Genomic DNA, 14,138 nt, shown 5'->3' with positions numbered 1-14,138 from the left:
TCACCTCACAGGCTGACATGTTTGCAGCTGACTGGCACCTACCCCCTTCAACCCAAACAGTAATCCCAATTAAAAAACAATAAAAATCAGTAGGTATTTTTAAAATGATGATGGAATGTATCAAGTGTTCCAGGTTGGCAGGTGACATCTTGTCATTGCACCATCAAGCAGAAAAACACATTTTTGCAAGTGGGTATAAAGTTTGCTGTTAGCTATAGACCCATCTAGGCGACTTGGTCTGACTTTCTCACCTCTCATGTGGCGCTTTAGTTCTAGTTAAAGCAGTTTGTCAGTCCCAGATAAGGTCACCTAACTTCTGTAATAGCTTAACAATTTTGATAGTATTGCTAGAAACTTTTAATCAAGGCCCTGGTGAAATCCTGGACTGAACCTTGTATTCTGAAATCTAAAAAACCCTGCAGCCCATTTACTTTATGTTTGCTTTTATGTTTACATAAATGTAAGAATATTTGTTGAGGAAAAAACAGCTGCTCTGCCCTCTGCTGTTTCCGTCTGGCTTCCAAGAAATGCACTGGTTTTTACATGAATTCAGAAGACAAATCTATGCATGTATACTATCAATTCAGATAAACTCATCCAGACGGTTACTCAGTTGTCAGAAGCAAAACTGTGCCCTCTGCAATCTATGGCTGAGCACACTCTCTCGTAGCAATAGTTGTGTTTTTTGGTTGGTGTTGCTTCACTCACGTCAGGCTCTGTCACAGTAATGGGGCTATCCCTTGCAAATACTTCCGTTGATTCCCTCCAAATGCAGTCTGCAGTGACTTTGAAGCTATAATTGTGGCATTTTGGCCTAATCACTTGTGTTGTGTTGTTGAAAATCTGACGGCTGTTTGAAGTAGCAATTTTGATTTTCAGTGCAGCATCAACTCGATCCACTACAGTGTAAGTACCTATACTTCCGTCATCAAATCCAATAATAATATTTAAGTGTCTCTGTGAGAGGGCAAGAAAAGTGGGAGTTTTATAAAGAGAACAGGCACCAATGTTTTTGCCATCCGCTAGCCTCATTACAATTAAACTAGAGACAGCACCATTATCATCATCTTCTTCACTGCGAAAACAGATGTACACAAGATAGCGGCCATCACGAGACAACCTCTGCCGCCAGATAACACCTGGAGCATGAACCACACGAAGTTTTCCACTGTATAAATCAAGCACATTGATGTTCTCATCACCACGGGTTATAATTCCTAACTTCCCATTTGGAGATATTTCAAAGTCTTCCAAATTTTTTAAGAAATTGGTAGGCAACTGTACACGTCTGCAGATGACTTCTTCTGTTAGGCTCCAGATGTTCACAGTTTCAGTAGATGTTATAAATACTATAATATCTGGGCAATCTGGTATTAGTTTAATATCCACAATGCTTGCACCATCATCACAGCAAAACTTTTTGGTTATACTGCCTGTCCAGAGACTCACTGCCAACACTTTATTCTTTGCCATTCCAACTACAAATGTGTTTGCAGTTGTTATAAATGCATTCTGTAAGGCAACTAAAATATTGCAAACCCTGTGTCCTGTAGCCAGTCGCCAAACTCTGGATGCATTTTGCTCACAGAGAGAGACTACAAATTGATCGTTATGAGTAATCATTAGCTCTGAGATTTTTTGTCCATTAATACGAAAGATATTTTCGCCACTAACTGTGTGCCATACGTACTGGCTGCATTTATCATCCGATGTCACCATTATCTCTCCAGAAGAGGTTAGCACACAGTTTTCAACGATACCTTCATGCTTGAACACAGCTTCAATAAATCCAGTGCTGAAGTTCCACTTATGGACAGAATCTGATCCATCCAATGTGTATATTAATTCACCTCTAGCTGGCAACACCAGTCTTTGGATAGGCTTGCCAGATTTGTCAATATTGGACATAGCAGTTATGATGTCTATGTCCCAAATAGAAAGGACACCACTGGTGGATAAGGATAGCAGCATGTTATGATGATTTGATTTAATTAGCCTGACTATAGTTCCTGAGATTTCCTGTAAGCTTGCCATACACTGTCCTGTATCTCTTCTCCAAACAAAAATGGCTGAGGTATTTTCCATTGAAGCTATTATACAGTTGCCATTTTTGGACAACACGGCAGATATAAAGCGCTCATTGTGTTTAGCTCTAAACTTTTCAGCCACCTTCCACACGCGAGTGTCAAGAAGTTCAATGCTGAGAGCCTTACAAATCAAAACTGCACTTTGGTCTTCGGAAAGCTCTATGCTGACAACTTCACTGTCTTCTCTCCTGCAGTCAAAGTCATCTGTAAGCTGGGGATTTGCGATTTCCTCCGTATTCCAAACAGAGAGGCTACCCTCACTGTCCACCATCACCATTTCTTGGGCTGTATCTAGAATGAGAAGGAATTTCACAAATCCACTAGAAAACTCAGACGTCACGGTGGCCAGTTTCTCTCCACTGCCCAAGTGAAAAATGGTCGCAGTGTTCAAATACTGTCCACAGAATGCATAGACTCCATCTGGAGAACACTGCACACAGGTCACTTCGTACCAGCAGTGGAAGTGATAGAGAGGCCAACCGTAAATCAGATCTATTACAGTAACATCTTTGCTGGCCTCCAGCCAAGCAAGTGCATGGTTGGTTGATAAGGTAAATCCATTTATAAAACTGGAGCTCCCCATAATTCCACAATGCTTTGACCCCTTAATTTCCACCTCAGACAGAAGACAGGAGTTTACGTTATCGTATACCAAAAGAGTGTTTTTTGTTGTAGCCACTACAAGATACTTTTCATCGCTAGTAAGCTTCATCCCCAAGATAACAGATGGAGCTGTTGTAATCTGCCTTAGTAACTGGCGGGTCTCTACATCCCAAGTGCTGATGGAGCCATTTTCTAAAGCAGCAATAATTGTGCTGGGATTAAAAGTAGGCAAAATCTCAGTGACATGCATGCAGCTGGAAGACAGTGGCAGGCGCTCGGGGCTGTAAGTCACATCCATGGAGGAATGTAAAGGGACGATAGAGCAGTACTTGGGTCCATCCTTGTCACATTCTAAGAGTAGATGTCTGAGTTTGGGCAATGAACTTACTACTGGGAGAAGCCGCTGCTGCAATTCAGCAGAGAGTGAACCTGGGTATTTTACTACTTTGAACTTAATACTGCGGAGGGTACTGGCCAGAAATTTCAGCTCCTTTTCCTGAGAACAGGTGTAAGCCAGTTCTATGTCAGAAAGTGCTTTATCAAACTGCCCTATTCTAATCATGGTGTACAGCCAGCTGAAGTTCATAATGACGCCATACAGAAGATCATCTGTTCTTCCACATCTTGTCAAGTGATGAATAAGCTCTGTCATTTTTCTGTGATTGATAAAAAAGATATCAGGCTCTAATGGATTACACTGAAAGACCCATGGCTGATCAGGTGCCTGCCTGTCAAAAGCAGTCTGATCCATGCAATGCTTTTCATCCTTGTTCATGCCTCTACTGTCACGGTCAGGACAACTGTTCAGATATTGGTCATTGCTGCAAAAAGGTTTTCTTCGTCCACCTGACCAAACACCAAGGAAATACTCTGCCATGATTGTGTGCATTTCGCGCAACTCTTCTTCATTGTGCAGGTACAATTTCTGGGCAATTAGTTGCAAGTGCCTATTTGCCCAAAGAAGCAGTGTTACATTTTTCACCTGTCGCTCTATTAAGTATCCGTGTAAGCCCTCCTTAAGCCTGGCTATGTATATATATGGAATTCTCAGTGGGTTACTCTGTCTGACGCTCTCACTCAGCTCGTACATGACACTGTTGTCCAGGGCTAAAATATCTTCCAGTTCCATTTCACTCAGGCCAGATTTGGACATAGTGATGTAGCCAAGTGCTCTTGACAATAATCTTGATCCACACTTGCTTTCCAGTGACCAAAACAATTGCTCTATGCTTTCATGTACAGTGACACAGAGGGAGGACTCATCCACATCTTTGTGAGATCTCCAGTTCCTGACCTCTCTGAAGGTTAAGTTCACAAACATAGGCAGTGTGCACTTGGAGAATGCTTCATTGACATAAATTTGTTGCCCTGATGTTACTTTTCTTTTAACTCGCAGCAGCTGATGTTTCAGTACTTGGCTACACATCTTTCTGTCCCTTGCAGTCAATTCAATGTAGTTGTTGTCTTCATGAATAAGGCACCTCAGTTTTTGCAGGATCCCATGCTTGTTTGGCAGTGTTGACAAAATGATCCGTACTGAACGGGGAAGGTGAATGGGAAGCCACCAGAGCTTCCTACCATCATCGCTATCTGTTAGCTGTTCTAGGGCATCGAATATTATCACCAGTGGCCTGTGGAATGAAGACTCATTCAGGAGATTTATGAACAAGTCCCGAAGGTCATGAATCTTTTTTGGGTAACTTTGTATGAGGCAACGATAGTTGACTGCTAATTGTTCACAAATGCTTTGAAGTATATTCTTCAGATCTGTACTTGTTTCGGTGGATCCCAAAAACCTTATAATTACCACAGGGTCAGAATCTGGTCCCATCTCTTCTTGCAACCAGGAATAGGCCTAGAATATAGATCATAATTTAGATAATATCCAAATGAAGTACAGTAACAGAGTTTATATATAGTGATTGCCTATAGTAAATAAACATTTTAAAATGTTATTGGCTGAATGGAAATGCTTTCATTGGCAGAGTTCAAGAGGTGTTTGATTTATGTGAACTGAATGAAATTCATATAATATGTCATCTTTGTTTAGCACAGGAAGTATCTCACAAAACACTAAGATCCAGATCCACAAAAAGGCTTGAGTAGAATGTAATCCATAAATCCCAGGGTACTCTTCGCAAAATCTGTCTCACTTCTGAAAGTCGGTAGCTAGAGTCTCTTACAAATAAATTTACTTAGACACTAAATAACGTCATTCTCAGCCAGGCAGACCAGCTTGCCGCCTAAACTTGTTTAACATTGATTCCCAGCTGAGTGTAAATGATGATTTTGGAAGAGAGGGATCAGATTTGGAGGAGAGTACAGATTGCCCTTTACTAGCTGGTTACCTGAAATTCTGGATCACAGAAGTATGCTCTGTCTTGGTGTGCCTATGACTTTTGCTCTTAGACACTGCTGCAATGGGTAAAAATTTCTTGCTGTTTTTTTGGTTGGCATACTCTAAGCAAGTGAGGAATGTGCCTTTAAGCCCTCAGTCTGTGCAGGCTAACACACTCAGTTCTCTTACTTGCTAAGTCTTTTTATGTCAAGTTATTACAGAATATTTTAAAAGAAAAGCATAATGGGAGTCTCTAAGTTAGCTTATGCACTCAGATCTGAGGTGCAAAACCCAATTTCACTTATGCAACTAATGTGAATCTACAGGAAGTCACATTTATGAAAGATATGGGATTTAAAACATTACTGTTCTCTATTTCCTTCTTGCTAATACAGCTGTTTCCCAGCTACTGTGCTAAATTCTCTAAGCACCCTGCAGGGCACTCAATGTGGTGACTCCCAGCTGGAGAATGAGGTGTATTGATGCCAGCTTGGTCTTTTTTCTGCATCCGGTCCTGGCTTGTACAAACTGTTTCACTCATCACCCCGTAGTACTCTGCTCAATGACTTAAACAGCATATGTCAGATATGTAAGTACAGGTATTTTTGCAAGTTATTACAAAAAGATTTGTAGCAAGTGTATGAGCTTAGTTCCAGAATAATTTCTAATGAGAACATAAGATGGCATGACTTGGAAAGACATACTGTATTTGTGATTAAGACTAAAACCAGCATATGATGTTTAGATGGTTCCAGATTTGCAGAACCTCAGTGGAAAAAGAGGGAAAGAGATCCTTCTAAATTACATGTTGTTAATTCAAAAATATATTGATTCCTATTAGGTTTTTAAGAGCTGTGACAAAGTATTTTTGGTCTGGCTAAGCATGATACAGACCCCATGTTATTGAAAGTTTAAGTTTTTCTGAATATGTGTACAATAATATGCAGAATATAGTTTTCACTGGTTTTATTTTATATATTTAAGGCTGATATCAAATCTGTTGGCAAAAGGAAGAATAAAAACTAAGTTGGCCTTCATGCACTCCTAAATTCACCATACTATGTATTTTTTTACCTTCTTTGCTGCTTCAGCTAATAGAAGAGTCTTCCCTGTGCATGGTCCACCGTATATGATAAGAGGGTTAATGTGTCCTATTTTGCTGGGTAGAATATACCTGTGAACTATGTTTAATGCTTCACATCTGTATTCATAAAAAGAGGAGTATGTTTTACATAGTGATGAGTGTTGAAGAACTTCATCGTACAGCAAGTCAGTCTCGGTGTCAAAATTCTGCTGCACTGTTGCCTGGATTATATCAATCATATCTTCATAGAACTGTTTACCAAGTCCTTCGATGTAATGGTTCTCTACTTCTTGGGAGTAACCCAGTTTCATGTCACAGTGAGTGACAGATGTGTACACTCTCAGATTGGATGATGCGACAATGGTAGGAATGAATTCATCCCTGAGCTTGATCAGTTTCTCATGGGCTTCTGGATCTCGTAGATACTTCCCGGCAGTATGTATCACATCCATGTATTTTCCCATCTCTGGAATTTTAACAAAACGCTCAATGTTGGCAATTTTCCGAATGTAGCAAACACACTTCTTTAGGAAAGCTGGTGTTTGTTTACCCAAAGCAAAATCAAGTTCATCTTCAATAGCTGAGGATGAAAAGAGAACACAGTCTGTTAACCTTTTTTTATAAACAATTCAAGAACATCTCCCTGACTCAACATGAAGATTCTTAAACAATTGCATCTGTTTTCTGTGAAAAACAGAAAAAGCACAGAAAAATTGCAGTGTGCTTTCATAGAGGTTTTGATCTCAAGCAAGCACAGTGAACATTTTTTCCCCTCTTCAATTATATGGGAAATGCCAACAGAAATATATTTTCATGTTTGTGGAAAGGTTGATAGAAAAGATAATAAATGAACATATATAAATATTTAGTCTGAACTTTACCAGAGGAAAGATATCTCTTTGCTTGGCTGTGTTTCATTTTTCCTTTCTCATACAGCAATTTCACAGCAGTCTTGAAAATATTCTTAATCTCTTCTGATATATCTTGCCATTTGTTCTCATTCACAGAGCTTGATGAAGATTCCATCTTTTAAAAATATCCATAGTTAAACAGTAGCTGGAATACACATGTCTACAGCTTCAGAAAGTAAAAGTCTATTCAAGGTCATAAATAACATTGTAACACAGAAACACATATAATAAAATAAATTAATAAGTTAAACTTTTTGTACTGCAGATAATAATAATGCATTCCATTTTAGAGGTATGAAAGTTAGCTACTTTGAGTATTTTCTGAATTCCTACTGTAGGCAGCTAATGAAATATTTTTCAAGAATAAGACCAATAACACCTTTACAGGAAGAGGGTTTTGAGAATCAAGCCTGAAATAAAGATAATGAAGCAGCAGTAATCCTGCTAAAATTATTGATCCTTCAATGAGAAGCAAGAATACCTGGATCTCAAAAACTGAAAATTTGCATCTCAAAACTGAAATGAGGTTCCTCAAACCTGTAATTAAGCAATTCATTTCAACTACCATATTTGAAAAATGCGGGATTATGTGTGACATTACTTTCATTCATTGCTATAGCAACAGCAATCTTACTGTCTTCAGAGAGGGACTCTAATATAAATTCACTAATCCTTTCAGATGCTATCTCACAGATGCTGTGATGGAGGTTTCTCTAAGGCAGCTGGTGGTCACTGCTGCTTTACTTACTGCAAGTGAAGTGTTTAAGGGGTCTCCAGTTTTCCTGGAGGGTGTAACAGGAAAAAGACCAGCTTCCAAAATAAGCTCCCCAGCAACTCCTTCTTGACATGTTCAGAGCTGTGTATCTTTTATTACTTCTGTACATTTCTGAGATATAACTCTATGTTAGCTTTAGGTTATGAACATCTTTTTACTTACTCCTGTGTATCAATAGCTTGAGGAAAGGTACTAAGTTTAAACAACAAAAAAGCCAGGCTTTATTCATAGGGATATTGTGGCCATTAACAAAAAGTGCAGAGTTACAGAGCTCAATTTCTCCCTTGTGATTAATACTTCAGATTTAGCCACATTATACTGTCTTCAACTCACTAAAACTCTTTCCGTGTCTGTGTTTTTCATGTTTTCAATGTTTTTTCATGTAACAGAGAAAATAATCTGCTACACAATAGGTGAATGCAATATAACGGTTTAATTTCATTTTCTTGCAGAATACAGTATGTGCACAAAGAGAAGTGAATACTCTGTTAAGGACTTCATTTTTGTAGACTGAAATCTGTCCCTGGGTATACTGGATGTGGAGGAGTATAGAAGTGAGCCCTGGGTGATACACAATTTTTATTGCCATCAATTAAAGACAAATGTCCGTTTTAAAATTTATAATTAACAGTATTCAAAACTTTTCTGTTATAATACAGTTAGTAAATTTAAAGTATGAGATCTGACTTGTAAGAACTTGTTTGACTGTTAGAGAGCTTTCTTATATGAGAACAGAACGGAAAGTATGTATTTCCTCTGCAAATCCTGTTCCCTGAAATCTATCGAAGGCACAATACCAGAGCAGGAGAGCCTGAGCATTCCCTATTTCAATATCATGATAAATAAGAGAAATCTGTGAAACTGCCCCACTAGCCCCAACAGGTTGACTACAATGCACTTGTTCTGGCTGTTACCAGAGTCATGACTCATTGTGTTTCTTGGTGTTTCACAGCTTCTCCCTTCACCATGTATGGGAAAGGAGCATTACAACACCAGTTACTTTGGTGTAGACAGGGCTGTAGAAGCTGCTTCAGAGACAGAAGCAAGTGCTGACCCCAGGGACTGCCTGCCACTGTACTGAGAGAAGATTTTTGTAAGGAGGTGGCTATGACTTACTGTATTCTGGTAGCTCTTCAGCATTTCAGATTTGGGTCTGAGGTAATATGCTGGTGGCACTGCATTCTCATCCCTGCAGTACCACTCTTCTAAAATCCTTGTCTCTAGCTTGGCTTCTATAGCAGCATCCAGGATCATTTCAAATTCTGCTGACTCAACTTCCCCTGGTATTCGGATGTTCCCGTACTTCTCTCCCAGTAGGCCCTGTGTATTTGCAGGAAAGTAGGGATTACATTTTTCTTCTTAGTTATGCCAAACCCCTCCTCAGGATCTGAATTTCATAAAAATCAGTGTGGTAGGAGCTTAATGAATTTGAAATTATTAGAAAGGGAAACAGATACAGTGTAAAATGATTACTGTTAAAGGTACAGTAGTGAGCTGTATCCTATTATGATGATTTGGCAAAATTTCAAGTAGATGCATTGTCTTTCATAATATTAACTGGCAATAAAAATACAAAGGCATTCAAAAGAAGTAATTAAAAAAACCCAACATACTTAGCACAGTATTGCCTCATTTATTATTGATTCCCATTAGTCACAGGCTGAGATTAATTTCACATGCAAAAGTGAATGTGGAAATCCTTTTCTCTGGACTCAGGAAAAGGATGTAACTATGGATTCTTTACCTCTTGGCTTCATTCTTAGTTCACAGTAATGGAACAGAAGATTTCATATTTTGTTTGATGTAAGTTCACATGATATTATGTATAGTTCATATTAGTATTATTAAATATGTAATAGCAATAGCAAGGATCAATGCTGCAGAGCCACAAGCTGCTTTGCTGGCTTTATATTCCCTTATTGCAAAAAGCGTTCAATGTCTTTGGCCCAGTATGAACTGGGGCACCCAATGAACAGTGGGACCATGGAAGACAGTTTTGACCAAATATCAAGTAGATATGGATCAAACCCCATTTTAGTACTTAAATGGATATTTTGTTCTATAAAGGTAAGTTTGTAATATTGCTTGCTATGCTCTGAGTACACTTTTTTTGAATTCACTTCTGCAGCTTGCAGTCTGTGTTTTATAAAAATACAGTTGTAATGCCCTACAACTTTACAGAAGATAGAGTAGTAGGAAATTATTGCATTCTTTTGATGATTTTTTTTTCAAATTTGTGACCATCAGATTATTTCTGCATTTAAATCTTGGTCCACAGAAGTCAGTGAGAATTCTTACTTTTTTTAAAATGGGAATCTTTTCTATTTCTTTCCTCATTTAAATCTATTCAGTAAAGATTTTGAGTTAATGAGGAGTACTTGATGTGGAGAGGAACCAACAACATCAGCATCTTGATTTGAATCAGAAAGATCTCTTAGTAAAGTAATGCTGATGCAAATACAGTAGTACCCTAAAAATGTAAATGACCTTGTTTGTAAATAATAAATCCTAAATATTCATTATTTTTAAACCACTCGTCATAATGAGAAGCTGTTTTAAACTCTTCCAGCTGTAACTAAGCCCTGAAAATCAATAAATGATGATGATGAAGCCTGCTTCAGTGATTATAAAAGCATGGAGCCACAGACAGCTTTCTGAATCCAGTTGTGTTGGCAGAAGGACTCGTCTTGCTAGTTCCTGTACCCTCAGAGCAGAGACATCAGAGCAGTGCATGTGAACACTTCTTAAACTCTTTTAGGCAAAACCACCTCAGTTAGCTCAGACCATAGTTCACATTGTGTAATGATCACTGATTTTTTTTCTGGAGCAGACAAGGAAGAGCTCACATGAACTAGAGTGCTGGCCCTGATGGCTTCTCTAGCAGAGGAGTAGTGGCAAAGTGCTGGTGGACAGGAAAAAGTCAAAGTCTGTCCACTGCTTAGGTGAAATGAAGAAATGCAGAAGTTGTGCTAGTTCATGCAGTCCAGGTTCCAGGCTCTGACAAGTCTCAGCACCCAAGTCCTTCCAGAAGCTGCTCCAATGGAGAGGCAGTAGGGGAAAGATGGGTTTGCCTCGCTGCCCACTCAGATCCCACAGTAGCTTCATTCAGGGTGCGCATCAAGGAGTCAGGAGAAAGGAATAAATGTGTTCAGTAACTAGAATTAAGTAATAATAATTTTAATGAAATGATCCAGTATTTTTATAATTCCAGTATCTGCAGGGGGCCTACAGGGATGCTGGGGAGGGACTATTCATTAGGGACTGTAGTGATAGGACAAGGGGTAACGGGTTGAAACTTAAACAGCAGAGGTTTAGACTTGATATAAGGAAGAAATTCTTTACTGTTAGGGTGGTGAGGTACTGGAATGGGTTGCCCAGGGAGGTTGTGAATGCTCCATCCCTGGCAGTGTTCAAGACCAGGTTGGATGAAGCCTTGGGTGATATGGTTCAGTGTGAGGTGTCCCTGCCCATGGCAGGGGGGTTGGAACTAGATGATCTTGAGGTCCTTTCCAATCCTAACTATTCTATGATTCTAATGTGGATTTATACTTTTTTTGTGATCATTCTAACTAGTAGCTTCCTTCATAAACAGAGCTACATTGCTTCACATAATGAGATAATGGGAAAATTTCTAAGCTTTTACTGTTCTGATCTATTCACAGAGCCCTATAATTTTGGAATTCTGAATCTGCAGAGGTTAAACAAAATATAATATTATTTTCCTTCTTTATTCAAGAGAGGTTAATAACTTGTATCATGCTGAATTGCAAGCTTTTGCACTTTCAGATTGATGTAGAAATCTAATAAATTTCTCTCAGAGCAGCTTCACTATGCAAATTTTGCAGTTCCCTTCTATAGCAATTATTACAAAAATTCATTAGGCTACACTTTTTCTAAATTTAAGTCCAGTGGATCCAGTAGACAGTTGCTGGAGCAAAGATCAATAGCTGGGTTCTTCATTAACAATAATAAAATGTCAGCGTTAAAATGTCTGGTTTTAATATACTGCATTTAATCAACTAAATTTGTTTCGGAATTATTCTGTGTACTTTTCTGCTTCTCTGGTACAGTTTGTGCTGTTCTCTCTCCACTCTTATAGGTAAATAATGAAGAGCAGTACTTTAAAACGAAGAGATGGATTTCTTTTTTCTTGTATCTTATCTGTCATCACAACAGACATTTTGTAAATAATCCTGTATTAAGAAACATCCTCCTGGCTACTTGAGCAATACACAATAAAACGGAGGCTTGACATGATCAGAATACTAGAACCACTGTGGATGGCTGTGTCATGAGCTTTTACATAAAATGGAGGCTCATGCAAATATTATTTGAAAGCCTTCACTGTTTCTCAAATCAAATGTTAAAGAGCAGAAGGCATACATTTATCATGGTGTATCTCTGTGCTATAGATGGCATTGCTAATATTTTGCTCGAAGTCTAGCATTATTTGAGGAAAGAACAGACATACATAGAAGATGAATCACACAGACAGAAGTGTCCTCCATTTGGGATGATGGCAGTGAATGTCCATAAAGCTTAATAAACAACAAAATAAGCCTTGTACTATTTTGCTTTGAGGTATTTGTCCTCTTGTTTCACTGTGGTTTATGAAAAAGTTTTAAGATTAATCTTAAAAGATGGCACATGCATAGAGCTTAGGAAGCAAAGGAACAAGGAAATGTGGAGGAAAGAGAAGTCAGAATGAATATATATTGATTGCACTGCAAGGTGAAAACTGAATCTAGCTTGTTATTGTTGGCATCTAGTGTTTGGAAGAGCTAACAATTGTACCAAGAAAGGAACACATCAGCTGAACATCATATAAGGATCCATGTCTGGTAAAACATTTATTTTTAGAACTTAAAAAGTGGACTATGGCAAACACAAGTTGCAGAGGCTATGCCAGCATCCCACTGCCATGTATTATTTCCCCTGAGAAGTGTTCAGGGAACAGCAGGCAGCAGGGTACTGACCAATCTTCTGTAGCTGTGTCCACTGCACACCAGAAAACTACTGTAGGGATTGTGGTGGAAAGTCTATGCAAGCTGCATGAGTTGGCCAGGCTCAGAAGACACTTCTGAAATTTGTATTAAACCCAGGAATCATGGGGCTGGTGTGAGCAAGGACTCCATGTTTTAGCCAAAAAATTAAGGAAAGGTTAACAAGCAGCTGAACAGAGATTCTTATGACACTTCTGGCACCTACTTGATGACTATGTGGATTTAGAAAGGCAATTACATGATTTGGTGTTTTTGATGTTCTAATACAGTGGAACAGACAAGTAAACAAAGAGGAATAGAAATAATAACATGATAGGGAATAAAAGATAAAATAATAAAAATAATTACTTTTTAATAAAATAAAATAAAAAATTATAGCACTGGGATGAAGAAGGGGATTACACAAGCTGAGGTTCTGGTATTAGTACCTGACTCTGTCTATGACTTTGACTCAACAACATTTGAAAAATATTGTGGTAAAAAATTTATGAGATAGAAAACTCTTCATGGAGCAATTCCTGTGTTTTCTGATAACTCCAAACTAGCTTCAATTTACTGCCTGGTTTCACTGCCTATTTAACTGAGGTATTGAAACATAGCTCCTTGTCATTTTTCTGGAGAGGACAAAAGTAACTGACAATGTTTGTCTAAAGGACTGCAATATCACCTCCCAGTGTTGGAAGCAGGAGGCATGCAGCCTAACTGCAGCTGTTTTCTACAGAGAAACTGATACTTGAATGCTGGGTTATGTCACATAAACACACCAGGTTCCTGGGGAACAGTTCCTCAACTAAATACACCTTCCTCTAGATGTACTGCATGCTTTCCATTAACAGTGATGACTAGTAAAACAAAAAAAGCTGAAGACTATAAACAGACTCTAAGTATTTGCTAGAATTTTAATAACCTGTTTGTAAGGCTACATGACAGCCTTAGGACAACATTTGCATGCACAGGCTGTGAAAATGACACCTTCCCATGTTTAGACACAGAGGTGAGGCTTATAAGTATCTCCTAGCTGGCAGCAGGGAATAGCCACCTCCTCTCCATTCCTTTGGTGTCGTTATTGTTAAATTTATATCTGGCTGTATAAGTGTACCACAAAACCACTCAAGGTAGTTGGAGAGGCCTAAATGAGATGCTCTGAGCCATACTTTTTTCCAGAAGCTTCAGTGTCTGAACTGCATCCATCCATGCTTGCAGCCTCTGGCATGGATATCTGCCCTTTCTCTGTATTCCTAATGCATTCAAATAAATGCAGCTTTCTTCATAGAAAAATGAAGTAACAGCATTGAAAGAAAATATGATTTCCTACAATCTTTGTGTTATTTCATCCT

At 38.6% G+C, this 14,138-nt stretch overlaps 1 protein-coding gene across 1 annotated transcript in view; it reads right to left on the bottom strand.

Annotated features, from left to right (window-relative positions):
• Nucleotides 1–323: 323 nt before the first annotated feature.
• NWD2 (NACHT and WD repeat domain containing 2) overlaps nt 324–14,138 on the bottom strand; it is a 58,097-nt gene continuing 44,282 nt past the window's right edge. Inside the window, exons 4-7 of the mRNA XM_034064935.1 lie at nt 8,915–9,118; nt 6,994–7,138; nt 6,103–6,692; nt 324–4,545 (exon numbers count right to left, since the gene is read on the bottom strand). Coding sequence (XP_033920826.1) covers nt 610–4,545; nt 6,103–6,692; nt 6,994–7,138; nt 8,915–9,118 — 4,875 coding nt within the window. The 3' untranslated portion in view covers nt 324–609. The remainder of the gene's footprint in view (nt 4,546–6,102; nt 6,693–6,993; nt 7,139–8,914; nt 9,119–14,138) is intronic.

This window comes from Melopsittacus undulatus, chromosome 7 (assembly GCF_012275295.1).
Source record: "Melopsittacus undulatus isolate bMelUnd1 chromosome 7, bMelUnd1.mat.Z, whole genome shotgun sequence".
In the NCBI taxonomy this organism is placed as follows: domain Eukaryota; kingdom Metazoa; phylum Chordata; class Aves; order Psittaciformes; family Psittaculidae; genus Melopsittacus; species Melopsittacus undulatus.
Note: the sequence above shows the minus strand (reverse complement) of the source record. Positions and strands in the feature narration are given on the sequence as shown.